The sequence below is a fragment of the Dunckerocampus dactyliophorus genome, chromosome 18 (genome assembly GCF_027744805.1).
Source record: "Dunckerocampus dactyliophorus isolate RoL2022-P2 chromosome 18, RoL_Ddac_1.1, whole genome shotgun sequence".
NCBI lineage: Eukaryota > Metazoa > Chordata > Actinopteri > Syngnathiformes > Syngnathidae > Dunckerocampus > Dunckerocampus dactyliophorus.
This window is the reverse complement of record NC_072836.1, coordinates 18,728,542-18,745,404: the sequence shown is the minus strand read 5'-3', so window position 1 is coordinate 18,745,404 and position 16,863 is coordinate 18,728,542. Positions and strand designations below refer to the sequence as shown.

General features: G+C 41.7%; 3 protein-coding genes across 3 annotated transcripts; 1 reads left to right on the top strand and 2 right to left on the bottom strand.

The window, feature by feature from the left end:
- Positions 1-239: 239 nt before the first annotated feature.
- Positions 240-2,738, top strand: ccdc97 (coiled-coil domain containing 97). The gene is made up of 7 exons (XM_054759645.1): positions 240-607; positions 699-863; positions 1,265-1,424; positions 1,493-1,581; positions 1,647-1,833; positions 1,924-2,047; positions 2,249-2,738. Exons 1-7 carry the CDS (start codon positions 452-454, stop codon positions 2,361-2,363), a joined length of 996 nt encoding a protein of 331 aa, XP_054615620.1. The 5' UTR covers positions 240-451; the 3' UTR covers positions 2,364-2,738.
- On the bottom strand, positions 1,167-7,758 carry LOC129171211 (uncharacterized). The gene is made up of 3 exons (XM_054759644.1): positions 7,256-7,758; positions 6,020-6,312; positions 1,167-4,879 (listed from the first exon to the last, which is right to left on the bottom strand). The coding sequence occupies exons 1-3, from the start codon at positions 7,476-7,478 to the stop codon at positions 4,103-4,105; spliced, it is 1,293 nt and encodes a 430-aa protein (XP_054615619.1). The 5' UTR covers positions 7,479-7,758; the 3' UTR covers positions 1,167-4,102.
- A 128-nt stretch (positions 7,759-7,886) lies between these two features.
- On the bottom strand, positions 7,887-16,809 carry sp100.1 (SP110 nuclear antigen, tandem duplicate 1). The gene is made up of 15 exons (XM_054759642.1): positions 16,246-16,809; positions 15,669-15,843; positions 15,366-15,587; positions 15,158-15,277; positions 13,982-14,115; positions 13,681-13,722; positions 13,560-13,599; positions 12,851-12,976; positions 12,607-12,746; positions 12,163-12,231; positions 11,964-12,091; positions 10,901-11,018; positions 10,757-10,831; positions 10,539-10,682; positions 7,887-10,463 (listed from the first exon to the last, which is right to left on the bottom strand). The coding sequence occupies exons 1-15, from the start codon at positions 16,378-16,380 to the stop codon at positions 10,380-10,382; spliced, it is 1,752 nt and encodes a 583-aa protein (XP_054615617.1). The 5' UTR covers positions 16,381-16,809; the 3' UTR covers positions 7,887-10,379.
- Positions 16,810-16,863: the final 54 nt, after the last annotated feature.

The window sequence follows — 16,863 nt, the reverse complement described above, 5'->3', positions numbered from 1 at the left end:
TTGGGGGCAGTTTATTCCTCTGTAGTTTTTACTGTCCAAAAATAATATTCTGCGATATTAAAAGGAGATTTGTCAACCACTAATAAAAACTTTTTCTGCATTATAAAAATACTTTCACATGCAATAATATCAATAATTATAATGTAAATTTTGTTATAAATATATCTAGGCGTTCATTTCCACAATCTACCAGCAGAGGGCATATACGCGCCGTGTCCGTGGGAAGTGGGGGACCAAAAATAGTGACGGACCAATATGGCGGCGCACCATCATGCTAGCAGGAACGATAGCAACGTGTGTATTAATGATGACGTTAGTGTCACTTAACTCTGCTACTGTTGCTATTTTATCATTTTAGATGTCAACCTCTCATATACACGTCTCTGATCATACAGTAGCACAACAAAGGGTGACAACATTAACTTTGCGTCACGTTAGAAATACGTAAGCAATGTGGGGTGAGCTCGAACCTCGCGTTAAAATACAACCGAACACGTCCGATACATCTGATCTGCAGGACGACCGAAGTACACTCCCTGAAAAACCGGTGGAGATAAAGCTCCTTGTTCCCCCCATAGTTCAACAGGAGCCGCTGGAAGACACCCAGGTGAGCTAACGGAATTAGCTTTGTAAAATAGGCCCTCGGCCACAGTATACTCGCGTGGCTGATGTGTGCTTTTGGATTGCACTTGTTTCAGAATGTCCCTGCTGATATCACCGCCTTGTTGGATGCTGTGGTTGTGAGTGGAAGCAAAGTGAAGAGTCAGCAGATAGGAGAAGCTGAACTGACACCAGAGGAACGTAAAAAAGAGCTCCTGCAGCAGTACAGGAGCAAACCTCTGGTCTTCCTGGAGAGATACCATGTAAGTGCATGTGTTGTTGCCTAACATCTATCATATAAACATCGTCAGAGTGTACTAAGGTTATCAGGAAAATAAGGAACTGAGGGGAAAAAAACGTTACTTGCAGCCCTAACCAATGAGCTACAGATTAATTTATGAAGAAAACATGACGTCATACATGACTTGATTGATATTGTGCAGTACAACCCTGGCATGGAAGGAGAAGTCCAGAACATGCAGAGAAATTCTCAGATCCCCTAATGTATTATTTAAAAATGAGAAACAAAATTAGTGATCATTTGTCAATCTAGGAAACTTGGTGAAATGCCCATCCCGTAAGGGAATTAACTGGAAATATGGAGTGATTTATTTATATTAAAATTTTATACAGCTGTATTTTGTATTTTTCTTGGCTTTTCCAGGGCTACCTGAAGCCGGAGCATTTGCGATCTTTTGCCCACGTCAGCGCTGATCCGCGGACTCAGCACTACAGCAAAGTGATCCATAGGCGAGCTGCAGGAAGCACCGACAAGAAGCGAATTAGAAACCAGCGCTATGCTGCTCTCAGGGCCCTGCAGAAAGGTAGAGGCATCTTTTCTTTTTCTTTTTAAATGTACAGTACCACTTAAAAGTCTTCACTCTTTTCTTAGAGGGTGAATATTTTAGTGAAGAACAAATGCGAATGAGGGAACCACTGCTGTATGAACAGTATATTGGACAGTACCTCACCGATGAGGAGGTAACAATGTACTATAAAGTCATGCTCTCGCTGCAGGATGTGGTTTCAATCTTTTCCCATTTCAGGTGCTGGAGCGCTCCCAGGAGGCCATGTTGCACAGTGCACAGGGGGGACCTGAGGCACAACAGGGAGCGCCCGGAGGGCTCGCCCACCTCCTCCTCAACTCCTACCAGGAGCGTCTCATCCAAGGTCGTTTGCAGGAGGAGCAGGAGAGAGAGGAGGATGCGCAGGAGGAGGACGAGGACGATGAAGGCAAGGAACGCAAGAAATGGTGGCGCTTTAGTTGGATTTTTCTTTTTTAAAGTGTTATTTTTTGTGTGTCATTCAATGTTGCTGCTGAAGATGATGGAGTCCAGGAGAAGACTTGGGAGCCGACCTCTGAAGAGAAGGCTCTTCTACGGGAGGAGTTCATCAGTCAGATGCACCAGCGCTTCCTCGACGGCAAAGACAAGGATTTCAACTACAGGTCGGCCTTCACTCCAAGATGGCATGTACACCATTTGAGTTATCTTCAAGCTGTCCTCATGAAGACATCATGCGCGTTTGAAACATGGTGGCACTCTCTGTGGAGGTTGCACGTTCTCCCCATGCTCGTGCGCATGTACTCCGGTGTGGCTTGTAACTGAACGTTGCATCCTAAGCGTGTGCTTGTGTGTCTCCCTGACAGCGAGGTGGATGAGAACCCAGACTTCGACAACCTCGACATTGTCAGCAGAGATGCAGAGGAAAAGTACTTTGATGAAGACGACGAGGGAGAAGATGAAGACGTTATGACTGAATAGCGACTGCATTTTAAATACCGTGTTTCCCCTAGAATAAAACCAGGAAAAAAGTCCGAAAAAGATGAGTCTAAGTGAGTAAGAGCTTTTCTTCCTGTCACTCACACACAGCAGTAACCTGGAGTAGATGCAGCTGCCACACAGAGAAATGTGTTATGCTAATTTGAAGATAATGTCATGACATAACTGTCCATCAGCTAATAAATATGATAACCTTCTAGATGTCAGTCTACCAGTTTTATTGATATTGAAAGTGTGATTTAAAAATGATTCATTTGGTCATTCTTGTGTATAGCACTGAACAACAAGGACACAACAACACAAAAGTTGTGTTGTATTTTTCAGTGCTATAATTTGTAATAAATATTGTTTTTGGAATTGATGTATCATTTTTTCCTGCGATAACCAGGCCTGCAAACTCACTGCCAACTCCGTGAGGTATTACTCGGCTGGTTAGTGATGTAGAGGCGACTCTTTGAAATGAACGAAACGAGTGCCGCCGCTCAGACTTGAACGAGCAGTCCGTTGTTTTCCCTCGTCTTTGTTTCTGTTAAAGCCGCACACGGTTGGTCAAAATGTGCGGTGCCGACGTGTCAACACGCTGCAAAAGGAGGACGCAGTGGTCACGCACGCAAGCTGGAAAGGTGAGGAGTTGAGCTGATTCTAATTAGAAATAATTCATTTTTTGTTGCAATTTGTTCCATGTTGAGCATTTAAATAAAGCCATATAAACAAACATTTGATATTCAGGAATCCCTCTATCACGGTTAATTGGTTCCAGACCAGACCACGGTACGTGAATTTCTGCATAGTAGGATAACTATTTCCATGGTTAGAGCATAGAAAACCTGTTTATGACCTTCTAAGCACATTTTAAACATAATTAGAGCCCTCTAAACACGCCTATAATCATCTTTACGCTCATATTACTCAATATAGTAGACATAATTACAGAAAGTAGGCCATTTTAGACATAAGACTTGAGGTCGTGTGTGTTGCTGTAAAAGTGTCCCGGTGTTGAAGAGGAAATGACGTCATCGGTTCAGAGTTGAGTTTTAGCTTGGCGTGGGTTTCAACCGCAACAGTCGCTCATGTTAGCGATTATTGTGCCTGCTGTGTGATCATTCCAACCTTCAAAAGCCTGTTGTTCTGGCGATCAGATCTGGTGCTTGTGTCTCACCGAACATTACAGTAACATTACTGACACCTAGTGACCAGTGTAGAATACTACATATAGTCACAGCATCTTGGACTGCATCTTCTGAATGCCTTATATTTGGATTTTACTTCATTTATGCTTGATTTCAGCAAAAAATTAGTCAAATTTGCATATTTTTGACTAATAAGATGTATTCAACCACAAAACAGCATGATTTATTAATATACTTTTGAAAAACCGTGATAGAGTGAAGCCGTGGCAGGGATTACTGTAATTATATTTTTACATTAGAAATTAATTTTACACCTATTTTGGTAAGAAATCAATTTAAGCAACAAAAAAAATCTGAGGAGCCAAAAGAACCGACTCTTTTTAGTGAGCCGAGTCAAAAGTGCCTGTTCTCTGAAAAGAGGCAAACTTGTCACCACTAGTGTTGGTTTGTGGTAGCCTGTTAAAAACAATCAACTTGATAAGTTGGATACTAATAATGTTTAGTAAACATGGCGATAATCATTGAAGACAGGTGACACTCAAATAATGTGAGATTTTTAAGCCAAAGTTACTTTAACGTGTTCTTTTTCCTTCACTTTTTGTCAGCCAGCCTCTGCAGGAGAGCAATGACGGTGTCCTGCTTAGAGGAGAGCAGCTCCAGAGCCGTGGCGATCCTGCACAGGGACTTTGCCATCCGCATCTCCCTCCTCTCACGCCGTCTTTCTCTCGCCTCCACGCGGCCGTGAGCGACGCCATCCAGGTGAGTCTGCTCCTCCCTTTTCTTAAAAATCTCCCGGTAGAAGGGGGTGCTGCTGTGCTCCTCGTTCGCCTTCTGGACTTCGGGCCCTGCTGTGGCCGGGGTGGAAACGGAGGACGCGATGGAGGAGGACGTGGAGGGGAAATTGGAGGTGAGGTTCTGGCCCCGACGAAAGCATATGACGTCTGTTGGGAACGACAGAGCTTTGCGGGGGGTGTTCAGGTCAGACCCAAGCGAGGGTGAGGCAGTGTGTGTGAAACAGGATGAGGAGATGAATGATGGAGGTGGATCAGTGGAGGCTAGATGAAGGCTGTTGGTAACAATGTCACTGTTAAGTACCATTAGGGGTTTGAGGTCTGGACTTTCTGTTTGGCGAACAGTCGCAATGGCATCGCTGTTGCTAACGCTGGCAGCAGAGTGAGCTTTGGCCCCTGATTCCACATGAACAGGCGTGGAGAAGTTCCCATTAGGGTGGATGATGGTAGTCGGCGATGGGATGTGCAGCTTGGGTGTGACCTTTGCAGGGGCTTGTGTGGGCATGGCGCTGCCTCCTTTGCTACGTTTGTTGCTGATGTAAGAACCGACAGTGTCACAGAGCGTGGCATCCATGAGCTGCAAGGCAGAGGAGACACAACAATTCTATCATTAGACAGTGTGTATATATATATATATATATATATATATATTTATATTTACACACATACAGTATATACAGTAATCCCTCATTTATTGCAGTTAATTGATTCCAGACCTGACCATGATAAGTGAATTTCCGCAAAGTATGATTTATAAATGGAATATTTTCGTAGTTAGAGCATAAAACACCTGTTTACAACCTTCTAAGTACTTGTTAACAATATTAGAGCCCTCTAGACATGAAACAACACCCCTTTACACTCGTATTACCCAATACAGCAGACATAATAAGAGAAAATAAGACATTTAAGACATAAGTAAGACTCGTGCTGCTATAAGTGTGTGACAGGCGGACAGGAAGTGATGTCGAGGGTTCAGAGTTGAGTTGAGTTTGACGTGGGAAGCAACAGTAGCCCATGTTTTTGTTTATTGTGCCTATGGTGATACAAGTAAAAGCCTAAAGTCTGGTGCGAGTGTGTCGCACCGTACATTACAGTAACATTCCTGACACCTAGTGACCAGTGTGTAATACTACATGTCATTCACAGCATCTTTGAATGAGTCTTTTGAATTCCTTGTATATGAGTTTTAATTTTGCCATTTTTATGCTTGAAAATGCTTAATTTAAGCAAAAAAAATTGTAACATTTGCGTCAATATGCTTTTTTTTTTTTTTTTTTTACTAATAATAGGCCGCATTCAACCACGAAACAGCATGATTTATTCATTAATGTAGTTGTGAAAAACGGTGACAGAGTGAATCCTCAAAACTCTAACCGCAAAGTGGTGAGGGACGACTAAATAGTCAAACCTCGGTTTTTGTACGCCCGACTTTTCACGTGATTCGGTTTTCGTTGAAAATATTCACCAAAATGTTTCCTCGGTTGCACATAACTAGTCCGTTTTCTCTGTACTGCATCGTTCTGTGAAATGGAGTGCCCAAACAAAGCACCCTACACGTTGCTGACTCGCTGTCTTTTTATTGAGTGTCCCTGCTAAATGACCCACCATGGGGGTCCAAAAAAGTTGAGAGATCTTCTATGATTAAACAACGGTGAGAAACACTATTGAATTTGAGTTTGCCTGGAGTTTGTCCTTTTAGGACCGCCACGCTCACATCAAAGAACTCCCAGGACGTCTTGGCTTGGCCCGTCTCGCGGCTGCGGTCTTTGACCCTTTTGTACGTAACAATCAAGTTATTCCACTTGCGTCGGATCCTCTCCACAGGAAGCATGTGGCCCTTGGCGGCCAGCTCCTCCTGGACGCTCTGGAAGAGCTGCGAGCGTTCCCGCGTCTCGTAAAGGCCCCAGCGGCGACCGACGGCCTCGATCAGACACAAAACAGCTTTGGAGGAGAAATCGGAACCGAGGGGGAGCGTCTTCTCGGGAGGAGCAGATGGCATCACCGGGGCTGGGAAGAGACACACCAGGGACTATTATAACATTTTTGGTTTAGTCAAAAAGTTAAAGTATTATTATTAATAATATTTATTAATAAAGCATTATTACTATTATCATATGGCCAATATTATATTAAGTAATACAAATATTTGAATAATTATTTGAAACCATTAATACACAATTATATTGAAGGGGAATTTTTGTTTTTTTTTGTGGCCACCATCTCGAGGCCATGGGACCCTAAGCATTTGCCTAATGGGCCAGCAGGCTCTTCTAATAATGCAGAGATTCAAAATGTATATCACAATTACGCCTCATAAGATCACAATGATATTTCACTTCATCTGTGGAAGATGAGAACATATTGCTTAATTTTACCACCAAATTAAAAAGAAAAAAGTCAAACATTAGTTTGAATTATTTTTTGTTTGTTTTAATTAATTATTGTTTTATTTTTTTATGTATTGTTATTTGTATTTTTATTCATTTATTGTTTTATTTAAACGCTGGGTTGAGACCATTTGAGAAACCATGGTTTGGGAGGTCAATAAATATTTTGGAACACATAACGTCTGCCTAGCAACACGTGCCCAGGAAACTGTGAAAAGAATCTTCGCATTTCAGAAGCAGCGATGAAGAATTGCTTTGCGTTCCATCTCCGGGTCACGCCCACGAGCTTGGGAGAACACTTGTCTCTAGGCAGAATTTGTGAAATATATTTTCATACAGCCAATGAAAAAAAATGGCATATTCCAAACACGCCCACTAGGATGTTCGAATGCCAAACTAGGGGTTATGAACTAGTCTCCAAAAACATCACGATAAGAAAAAAGAGCGTATATATCCGCGTTAATTGGATGACTATTTTTAAACAGCGCCATCTGGTGCCCTGCATGCATAGTCGCCATTGGGTGAAAAGCGTGTTGCAAATAAAAATCAGAGTGAGCACTCACACAGCAGCGTAGGAGTAGCAGTGTTGGTTGTATGCAGCTGTGATGAGTCTCCCAGCTCTTCTCCTCCCCTGCATACAGGATCGCTGCAGGGCGCAGGCGAGTGCTGGCTGCCCAAAACCAGCGCAGATTGCTTTTCCTCTCCCTCCTCCCTTTTTACGTGCACCGTTGCGGTGTCGCAGCTGCCTGCTTGTAAACTGGTGGCTTCCATCGCGGACACACACATGTAGACAGACACATACACACCGAGGGGGAGGAGGGGGCTGCGCAGGCGTTGAAATCCAAGGAAAGTTTAGAGATGGCGGATCTCAGTGGATTCAGTAGACTCCAGCTGTGATTCTTCGCGATGATTCCTCAACGTTACACGCGTGTGTGTGAGATGAACACACAACACTTCGGTGTGTGTTTGTGTGTCTGCGTTGAGGGGCACAGAAATGGCTGCGCTGCCCACAAGCTGGCGGATGCGCATGGCGGCTGCGCAGTTTCTCAACACAGCCTCGTTGCGGACGATGTGACGTCACCCCCGCCCCAACACACACACACACACACACACACTTGTGCACACTACAGTGCTGCATTTAGTGACATGTAAGCATAGTTAATAACACATCAATACATAAGTTCAATAAAACAGGCTTCATTGCATTGCTGTATTCTATTGTGTTGACTTGTGCCATATTATCCATTTGTTTTTACAATGGTTACAAAACAGTGGATTTAAAAATACGTTGTCTTTCTTGATTGTTTCGTCCTTCAAACTTACAACTATGACAGTAACATTTACATGTGGGGTGTCCAAAGTGCGGCCAAATGCCATTTGTGGCCCACTACGTTTATTATTGGCCCGTGGTGTGTTGTAGTAGGGAGCCCCGGAGGGGACATGGAGAAAAAAAATATGATGGGTAAAAATTTTTTTTAAAAAGAACTTTTGCGAGATAACGCAAAACTGTTTTGCGAGATAACGCAAAACTGTTTTGCGAGATAACGCAAAACGTTTTGCGAGGGAACGCAAAAGAGACTGCGGTAAAGCTGGAAACATATTCACATATTCAAACTGCCGAGATCAATAAGTGAAAGGTTCTAACACAGCAAACCATACCTCTTTCCAACCGTGGCAACACAGACAAACAGCTACAACCCAGTTTTTATCAAAACGAGCCGTCTCCTGTGCAGTCTGACTTCTATTGATCTCTGTGAGAAGCCGGCAGCGAGACCGTTGCGCAGAGACTGTCTACAAATGTCTTCTTTTTCTTCTGTATTATGGCGGTTGGCATCAATGTTGCAATTTTGCATAATTTAGGGCAATTTTTTATTAGGTTGTTAATAAATTCACTTTTGTAATGTGTAGAACCACAAAACTCACCTCACACATCAGCGGCATTCTCCTGTTCATGCTGCAACAAAGACTTTGGGAAAATGTGCTTTTAAATAATTTTGGGGAAAATTTTATTGTTTAATAAATGCAATTGTGTAACACGTCCGTTCAATTGCTTCACTTGGCCATTGATTTTTAAGGTGAATTTTGTGGTCTTACTCTTCACAGAAGTGAAGTTATTGAACGGACTTGTGACAGAATTTAATTTATTAACGATAATTCTTGTGAAAATTCCCAAAAATGATTTAAAAGCACATTTTCCAAACTAATTGCTGTTGTAATACCAGGAAGGAGTCCCTGATGTGTGAGGTGAGTTTTGTAGTGGTTTACTGTGTTAGAACCATTCACTTGGGAGTTATTGATCCCGGACGTTTGAATATGTGAATATGTTTCCAGTTTTACCACAGTCTCTTTTGCGTTATCTCGCAAAACAGTTTTGCGAGGTAATGCAAAAGTTTGTTCTTTTTTTTTTTAATCCATCATATTTTTCTCCATGTCCCCTCTGGGCCTCTGAATTGTAGAAATAAATGTAAACACTACAAAAAAACCCCCCAGCAAAAATTACACAAAATAGAGCAAAAAGGCACAATGTAAAGTAAACATGACATGTTGATATTAATAATGAATAACACAAAGCTTTGGTTTTAAACTTATGTATATAGTTGTTTTTTTTAGGCTTGTTATAAAATAAAAAACATATATATAAAATATCAAAGCGGCCCCCCACATTCTTCGTTTTTTCTGTATGCAGCCCTTGGTGGAAAGAGTTTGGACACCCCCGATTTACATAAAAAATAAAAAACAACCCCGTACATAAAAATACAGTCAAACCTGTCTATAGCGGCCACTAAAGGGAAACGGCAAAAATGGCCGCTATAGGCAGGTGGCCGTTATAGACAGGTTGGCGGCCATTTTGAATTTGTGCGCGCACATATTAACATGTCTGTGATTAGAAGCTTGTTGTCTTTGCAGATACATATATTTATACTGTTACATGTTGACCAGTAGAGGGCACTGTGGGACTGCGGATAAAAGTTGTAAAGCACTACTAGGTTAATAAACCTCTGTTAATAAAGTGCTTAAAGTGCATCGGTGACGTGAGTCTCTCCTTCCCCACAACAAGGGGCATTACTGTATTGACCAGTGCACATTGTCTCACACCAGGAAATAAACGGTGTAACTGCCTGCAACAAGCTCCAAAGAAGACGGCTTTATTTTTAATGTCAAACAACTGAGAGTTTGTGTGGATCTTGTGAATGATTGTGACTGAGCTACGACTCAGTAATTAAAGTCTTCACACGACGGCTTCATTGATTAAAAAACAAAACTTTTTCGTGCATGAAGCTTCTGCTTGAGTCGGCATTTTGGCCGCTATATGCGGTCAGGTATTGACCAAGGGATACAAAATGGGTGACCGCTATACACAGGGTCTATAACATGTTAATTTTCTGGGGGGCCGCTATAGGCAGGTGGCCGTTCTATACAGGTGGCCGCTAAGACAGGTTTGACTGTACTTTGAATATGAAATGATTCTGTGGCATCATAAGGAAATATAAAAAAAAAGGAAGTTGATTTTTTTTAGACAAACAAAAGAGAAAAACGTCTAGGTTTGGTATTAAAATATATATACAATGGTAGTATTTTTCTAATGATGCATTCATAGCAATTGCACATCACAATAAACATGTTCATTAAAAAAAAACATCTTTAAGCATTATCGTAAAGATTTCATATAAATGTAGTCAGTCCATCCTAACAGATGCTGAAAGCACTCTTAAATTCATCATCAAACAACTTTTTTAGTTTGGAGCCCAGGTTGGCAAAATCAGGGTTATCCTGCAAGACGGGAGAACACCGCTTGATTAAAAAGAACGAAATAATCTTCATGCGAGCACAGACATGGTTTCTCACCTTGTTATACAAAGCACAGTTAGTGAAAACGAGCTGGACGTCAGATACGAAGTCACCAACGAGTCGGTAGTGGTTCTCCTCGAGTCTGTCTGCGACTTTGCACAGCCACATGGGCGTCTTGACCACAGAGGTGTAGTCCTTCACCTGTGAACGTCGAGTCCAACATGAATATTTTAGACACAAAGTTGTGCGTGAGACGAGCAGAGGAAGAGTCTTACGTGGAAAGATGGGTTTGTTGCAAAGATCTGATCATCATCGGCGCTAAACAGACATAAGAGGAGGTACTGGCACTCCTTTGTGGGAAGAGGGAGAAAAATCAGAACCACATGACGGAAACTCAATAACAACTGCAGTGAGCTCACCAGCATGTGTTTGGATATTTGGTAGGACATTACTGCGTTGCTTTCCAGTACGTCTGAGTAGCGCCACTCTTGAGCCCTTTTGAAGATACAGAAGGTACAATCCCACTGTCTTGGATTCCTGCGTACACAAACACAGAACTTTTTATACTTTTTTTTTTTTTTTGCTCCTCCTGTTATTTTCACAAGCTATGAAAAACCTCACAACGAGCTTGCCAACTCATTGGGAATTGAAGGGGGTCATTCTTTACTCCATAGCAGTCTGACTCACAGTGTCATCTTACAAACATGAAACTCATCACACAGCAACTTAACACTCAAAAGGTACCTAGGAAATATAGCTCACAAGTACCAATACGAGTTTAAAATAACAAACAGCACCTTTTTTACATCTACCCATAATGCATTACTGCCGGAAGAACAGTTCATTGGCGGGCAAGTAACATAGAAAATGGTGGATGCCGCTGCAATGCTTCCTCTGAGGGAGCCCAGAGCCCAGATGGAGGCTGACGTCATTGCAGCACCCCAATGAATGCGTTGCTCAGACGCAATGCTTTATGGGAAATCTTACTAAAACTAACTAAAAGAGTTATTTTTTTCCATTTCAAACTCATATTGGTACACAATTGTATATTTGTCAGGTACATGTTTTGAGTGTTATGTTGCTGTGTGATGAATTTAGTGTTGTTAGTAAAGTATTCTTAGTAGGATGACACCGTGAGTCAGACTGTTATGTTGTCATACTGTTATATATACTGACCTCCTGTGATTTCCAATGCGTTGAAAAGCTTGTTGTTAGTGCACTGATAGCTCGTGATTGGCTCCTGCTAAAGAAACAGCTACTGTTTCCTCACTGACTCACGAGAGGCACAACTTAAACAATTAGTAGTTCTGAAGTAAAGGAGCTGTCTCATTAGAATTTAGCTATACTGTAGATTATCTGCATCACTGTATAAGCTACAGGGTTCAAAGTTCAAGAAAAAAGTTGCGGCTTGTACACCGTAATTTATACAACAACAACAGAACCAACACCGAATCTCTTGTAAGTGTGACTGATTGTGATCACCTCAAAATAGTGTTGTCGACGTGAGGCAGGTGACACGTTGGGTGGAAAGAAAGCGGACAGTTGTCACACACCACCAGGTTTCCTACATTTTTACACACACAGCACTCGTCATCGTTTTTCTGCTCCTCCTGGCAAGAAACAGAAGAGCTCCACTTGACATAAAAGTTATGACTGAAAATTTGCCCAGAAACAATCTTACCAGGTCGCTACCAGTTGGACTGCACAGCCTGCAAGTACATAACAGCGAGTGGATGCTCAAGATATTGTCCTGAAATAGGCCACAATTACAAGTAAGTCTCTGTGTGCCCTTATACAAGTAGTATCACCACGGCAACAGTAAAAGCCGATGGAAAGTCAAGAGAAGAAAAATAGTACAATTATGAGGGGGGAAAGAAGTCAGAATGTCAAAATTCCCTCACACACACAAAACACCAGCAGCCACGATGTCGCTTTATGAACCTCCCAAATATTCTTAGATATCTGTAATAATAAGCACATACAGTATGGATGTATTTGGAATCTATCTTTCTTTGTATGCTCTTTCACAAGGGTGTCAGTGATGACGACAAAGGCAAGGTACACAAGATGTTACTTTAGATGGAGGGTCCTCCACTAGCAAAACACACCAACAGCAGGTATTTACCTGTATTAGAACAAGGAGGGGCTGGCCTTCAAACAGGATGTCTCTTTTCCAGTACGTGTTCTCCTCCCCCAGTGCCTTCTTCACAAAGTTCACCGGACTCATCCAGCTTGTGTTGGTGCGTATGCACTGGCCGCTAGTTCCTGTTGGCGAGAGCAGGGTTCTAAGAGGTGCACGTCTCTGAGATGACATGAGATCTTTGATGACATTTACAGCTGCGTGTGTTCAGAGTTCATGGAACTGTTACCTGATGCAAATCGTTTTTTGTGTAATTTGCCGGTGAGTTGTCCGCATGTCACGTTGAACACAGAGTTGTTGCTCTGCTCAGGCTGCACTTCATTCTCTTGATTTGTATTAACCTCTTGGTGGGAATCTGAGGAATATAATGGGAGTTATGCACATCTTCCACATCGTCTTTCGTTATTCGTGCTATTTTAAAAGGTCTCATATTGTACAATTTCAACATGTCTCAGAGGTCCTTTTAATAGCGTATTGTGCCAAACTGCCACTTTCTAAGTGCTTTCAGTAATCCAGACACTGTTTTGTGTCTGTAGCTTTAATGTAGCAATATTGCAAAACCCGTAATTTAGCGATGCAAAAATCTGACACTGTGCTTGCGTGCTCAATTTGGAGAGTCCATGGGGACGTCCTTAAAAATGCTATTTTTTCATAAGATATCGGGTGTATTTTCATTCGTATGCATGTTTGTTAGGTAAGATTACTTCTTCCTCTTCAATTTTGTATCGGATTTATTCCGAGTGTTGAACCACATCAACTCAAACAAATGCTTTCAATGTTGAGTCAAATTTTTTTAAGCCTTTCAAACTCAAAGATTGGAGCTTCAGGACAAGATAAAAGGTATGTAGGATATTAATTCACTTTAATGTCCATCTGCAGATGAAATTTCACTAATCTCATATACTAATAATGTATTGTTTCCCACTTAAACAACAAACCTGTCGTTATCTTTTCAGAGGCGAACAGCGATTTCTGGTCCTAACAAAAAGAAAATTGATCATTAATTAAGACTGACATAAAAATCACAAATCCATTCACTGAAATGCAGTGGCTTCCAACCTTGTGTACTCGTTTGAAGTTCACACTTTGCAGATGTCCTGCCTGCAGTGGAGTCCACAGAAACAAAACAGAAAATGGAGTTTCACAACAAACGGCACATGCAGCATGTCCACTAAACCCTCTTAATGTTGTGTTATCCACCAGCACAATTTCTGAACAAATAATTCTCACCGAGTGACGCTGTGAAGTATTAAGTATCATCATCATCATCAGGTTATAATGTTTGTAAAAAAATCAATTTTGTATTGGACCTCATCAAGAGTGTGCACCCAATAATAAATGAACATAATATTCAACAAACCTCAATGAGCTTTCCTAGGGGTTTGTCCATACATCGAATGCTGATCTTCCAGTTCTTGGCACTCTTCTTGCCACCAAGACGTTCAAATTCGCTGGGCGTGAACCACTGTTTGTCGACCAAAATGCACGGCTCCCCTGAAATATTAGGAATTCAGAAATAGAGAGCATTAAAACCACCTTTACAGCAAGAAATTGTTGTATAGTAATCCCTCGATCGCGGTTAACTGGTTCGAGACCCGACCGTAAAGTGAATTTCCAGGAAGTAGGATTCCTTATTTTTTAAATGGCTCTAGCGTGGTTAATATGCCGGTCACATTATTTAAATGGAGTGTTGTTGGTGTTTTGTTTTTTTAATAGGCGGAATAGGTACGTCCCATTACGTGCACTCATTATATGCCTCTTTTTAGTTGTTTTTATATCTTTAGAACACACAGAAAAGAAAAAGATGTGTTCATGTCTCACATACGGATTGTGGATGATGGGCAAAATTCCAAAAAAAGTGCAGTTTTCTTTTAATGTAAAGTGATGAGGTGATGTTGCAGTTCAAATTCCGTGGCTTCACTCTATTACATTTTTTCAAACATATCTTAATTAATGACTTAGCGCTTTTTGCGGCCTATTATTAGTCCAAAAATATGCATATTTGAGCAAATTTTACGTATTTTTGGCCAACATTAAGTCTTGTCAAAGTATTGTATAAAAAAGGCTACACAAACTAAAATACAAATATAAGCCATTTAGAAGACACATTCAAAGACACGTGCTGATATGTAGTATTGTACGCTGGTCACTAAATGGTCAGTCAGTAATGTTACATTGATGACACAATAGCCACTGCAGGAAGTACGGTACAAACAGGATGTAAAAAAGTAACAACAAAAAAACTCTCCAAATGCTAACATGTGTGAGTCTATATTATGTCTTGTATGTCTTATTTTATGGGTGATATGAGTGTAAAGGCGACTATAGGGGTGTTATTTCATGTTTACAAGGCTCTAATAATGTTAAAAACCTGTATTTAGAAGGTCACAAACCGGTTTTCTATGCTCTAACTATGAAAATATTCCATTTATAAGTACTGAATCCTACTTTGTGGAAATTGACTTATCACGCTCGGGTCTGGAACCGATTAACTGCGATAAACCAGGGAAGAGTGTATTGTTAGTTTGCCTGTGACCTTTGCTTAGCTTGTCTCTGTTCAATGTCCCTTTCAGGGTTCCACATGTCACAGGAAGGTTGGACTTATAGATAGGCCATGCCCAAAAATCCTTCGCTTCTCCTGTTTTCTTCAGCGGGGCTGGAAACACAAAAACAAGACAGAGAGACACTTCAATACATGAAGATGTTTGAAAAGGTCCAATTGCAATTAGTCAGTGATGACTCACAGAAACATATTTTACTGGAACGTTTCTTTCGTGGTGATGATTGTGTAGGGAGTTTGCTCTGCTTCGCCTCTTCATCGCTCAGGCTCACATTTTTCAGTTTCTTCTTCTTCTTCGCTGTCACTTGGATTTCTGTGTTCTCATCTTCTGATGGCTCCTTCCTTTTCCTGGCATGTGTCTCCTCTCGTTCCTCACTTAACAGCTGTGCGTCCAAATGGAAGGATCCTGATGCAGACATGAGTCAATATGGGCAAAGGTTTTGGGACACCATTGTAGTCCCACAAGAATGTAAGCAAGCAGTCCTACCATCCAGCAGGCTGTTGCGCAGCTGTTGCAGGGTGGGGTACTGGTTTAAGATACTCTCCTTGAAGACACACCTCCAGAACACCTTGATGGACTGCGAGTGCTCTCTCTCCAACCAGTCCAGAACTTCATAGAGGCCTTTTTTCAAGGCCTCTTTGCTCTTTATGCGGCTCACTTTCTGCTCACACAATGAAATAGACATTGATTAAAAGTTACACGTTACAGCGTATTCTCGACTGTGCTCTACCCTCACAGATGTCATCTAGTCTTTGTCACACTATCATCCTTAAAGTACCTTATAAAAGTGAGTACAATACTCCCTTCCTAGTGGTCTGCATGTTTTACCTCTGCCAAAGACAATGTTTTCATAACATGGAATATTTTGATTTTGTGCAATTGACTCGTGACTGATTTTTCAACTTTATAAAGAGGTTAAAAACAATGACAAGTGTTTGCTCCGAACTCCTGGCTCTCATTAAATTAAAGGTTTAGATGAACAGTATAGGAATCTGCGGAAATATTATAAGATCAACAGAAGAAGAAATGCTCCGTGGGTTTGGAAACTGTTCTTCCGCCTCACCTTGTAGGACTGTTCCGGTAGCAGATTGTGATCCCTGAGTTGCCGAACAAACGTGTGCGGATTTTCCATGCACGACATCTCGGTCTTTGAACAGTGAAATAAGCGTAGCAGTTCTTCGTCTGCTGGTAACTCCATTATGCGGCAAAACTCTAACCTCCTTCACTAATTGAGAACCTACTTCAGAATAGATAGTAGCAAAACCCGCTAAGATGGTGCGTTTGTCACGGTTGTAACGTCGCCCTCAAAACCCTCAAACAAACATGTTCCCGCTTCTTTCAGAAAATGCAAAATGGCGCGGCAGGATTTAGGAGGTAACTGCCCACAGAGTGTCACTGACGAAAGTGAAAGTATCACTCCACACGGTCTTACGAAGCCCCATCATATTTTTTTTCTCCATGTTCCCTCCGGGGCTCCGTACAGTCTAAAGAGGGGCCACTGAATCGTTCATAATCAACAAGTTAAACCATAAAAGCAGGATAAACACCAATGGCGCCGCCATGTTGGCGTGTCGTCGTAGTAGGTGACCCTAAACTGGTGGACTAGTGGACACCTAAACTTTGGAGTGGTACATAGTGGACCTGCGCTTCCAGTCATTGCCTGTAGGTGTCAACATTGTGC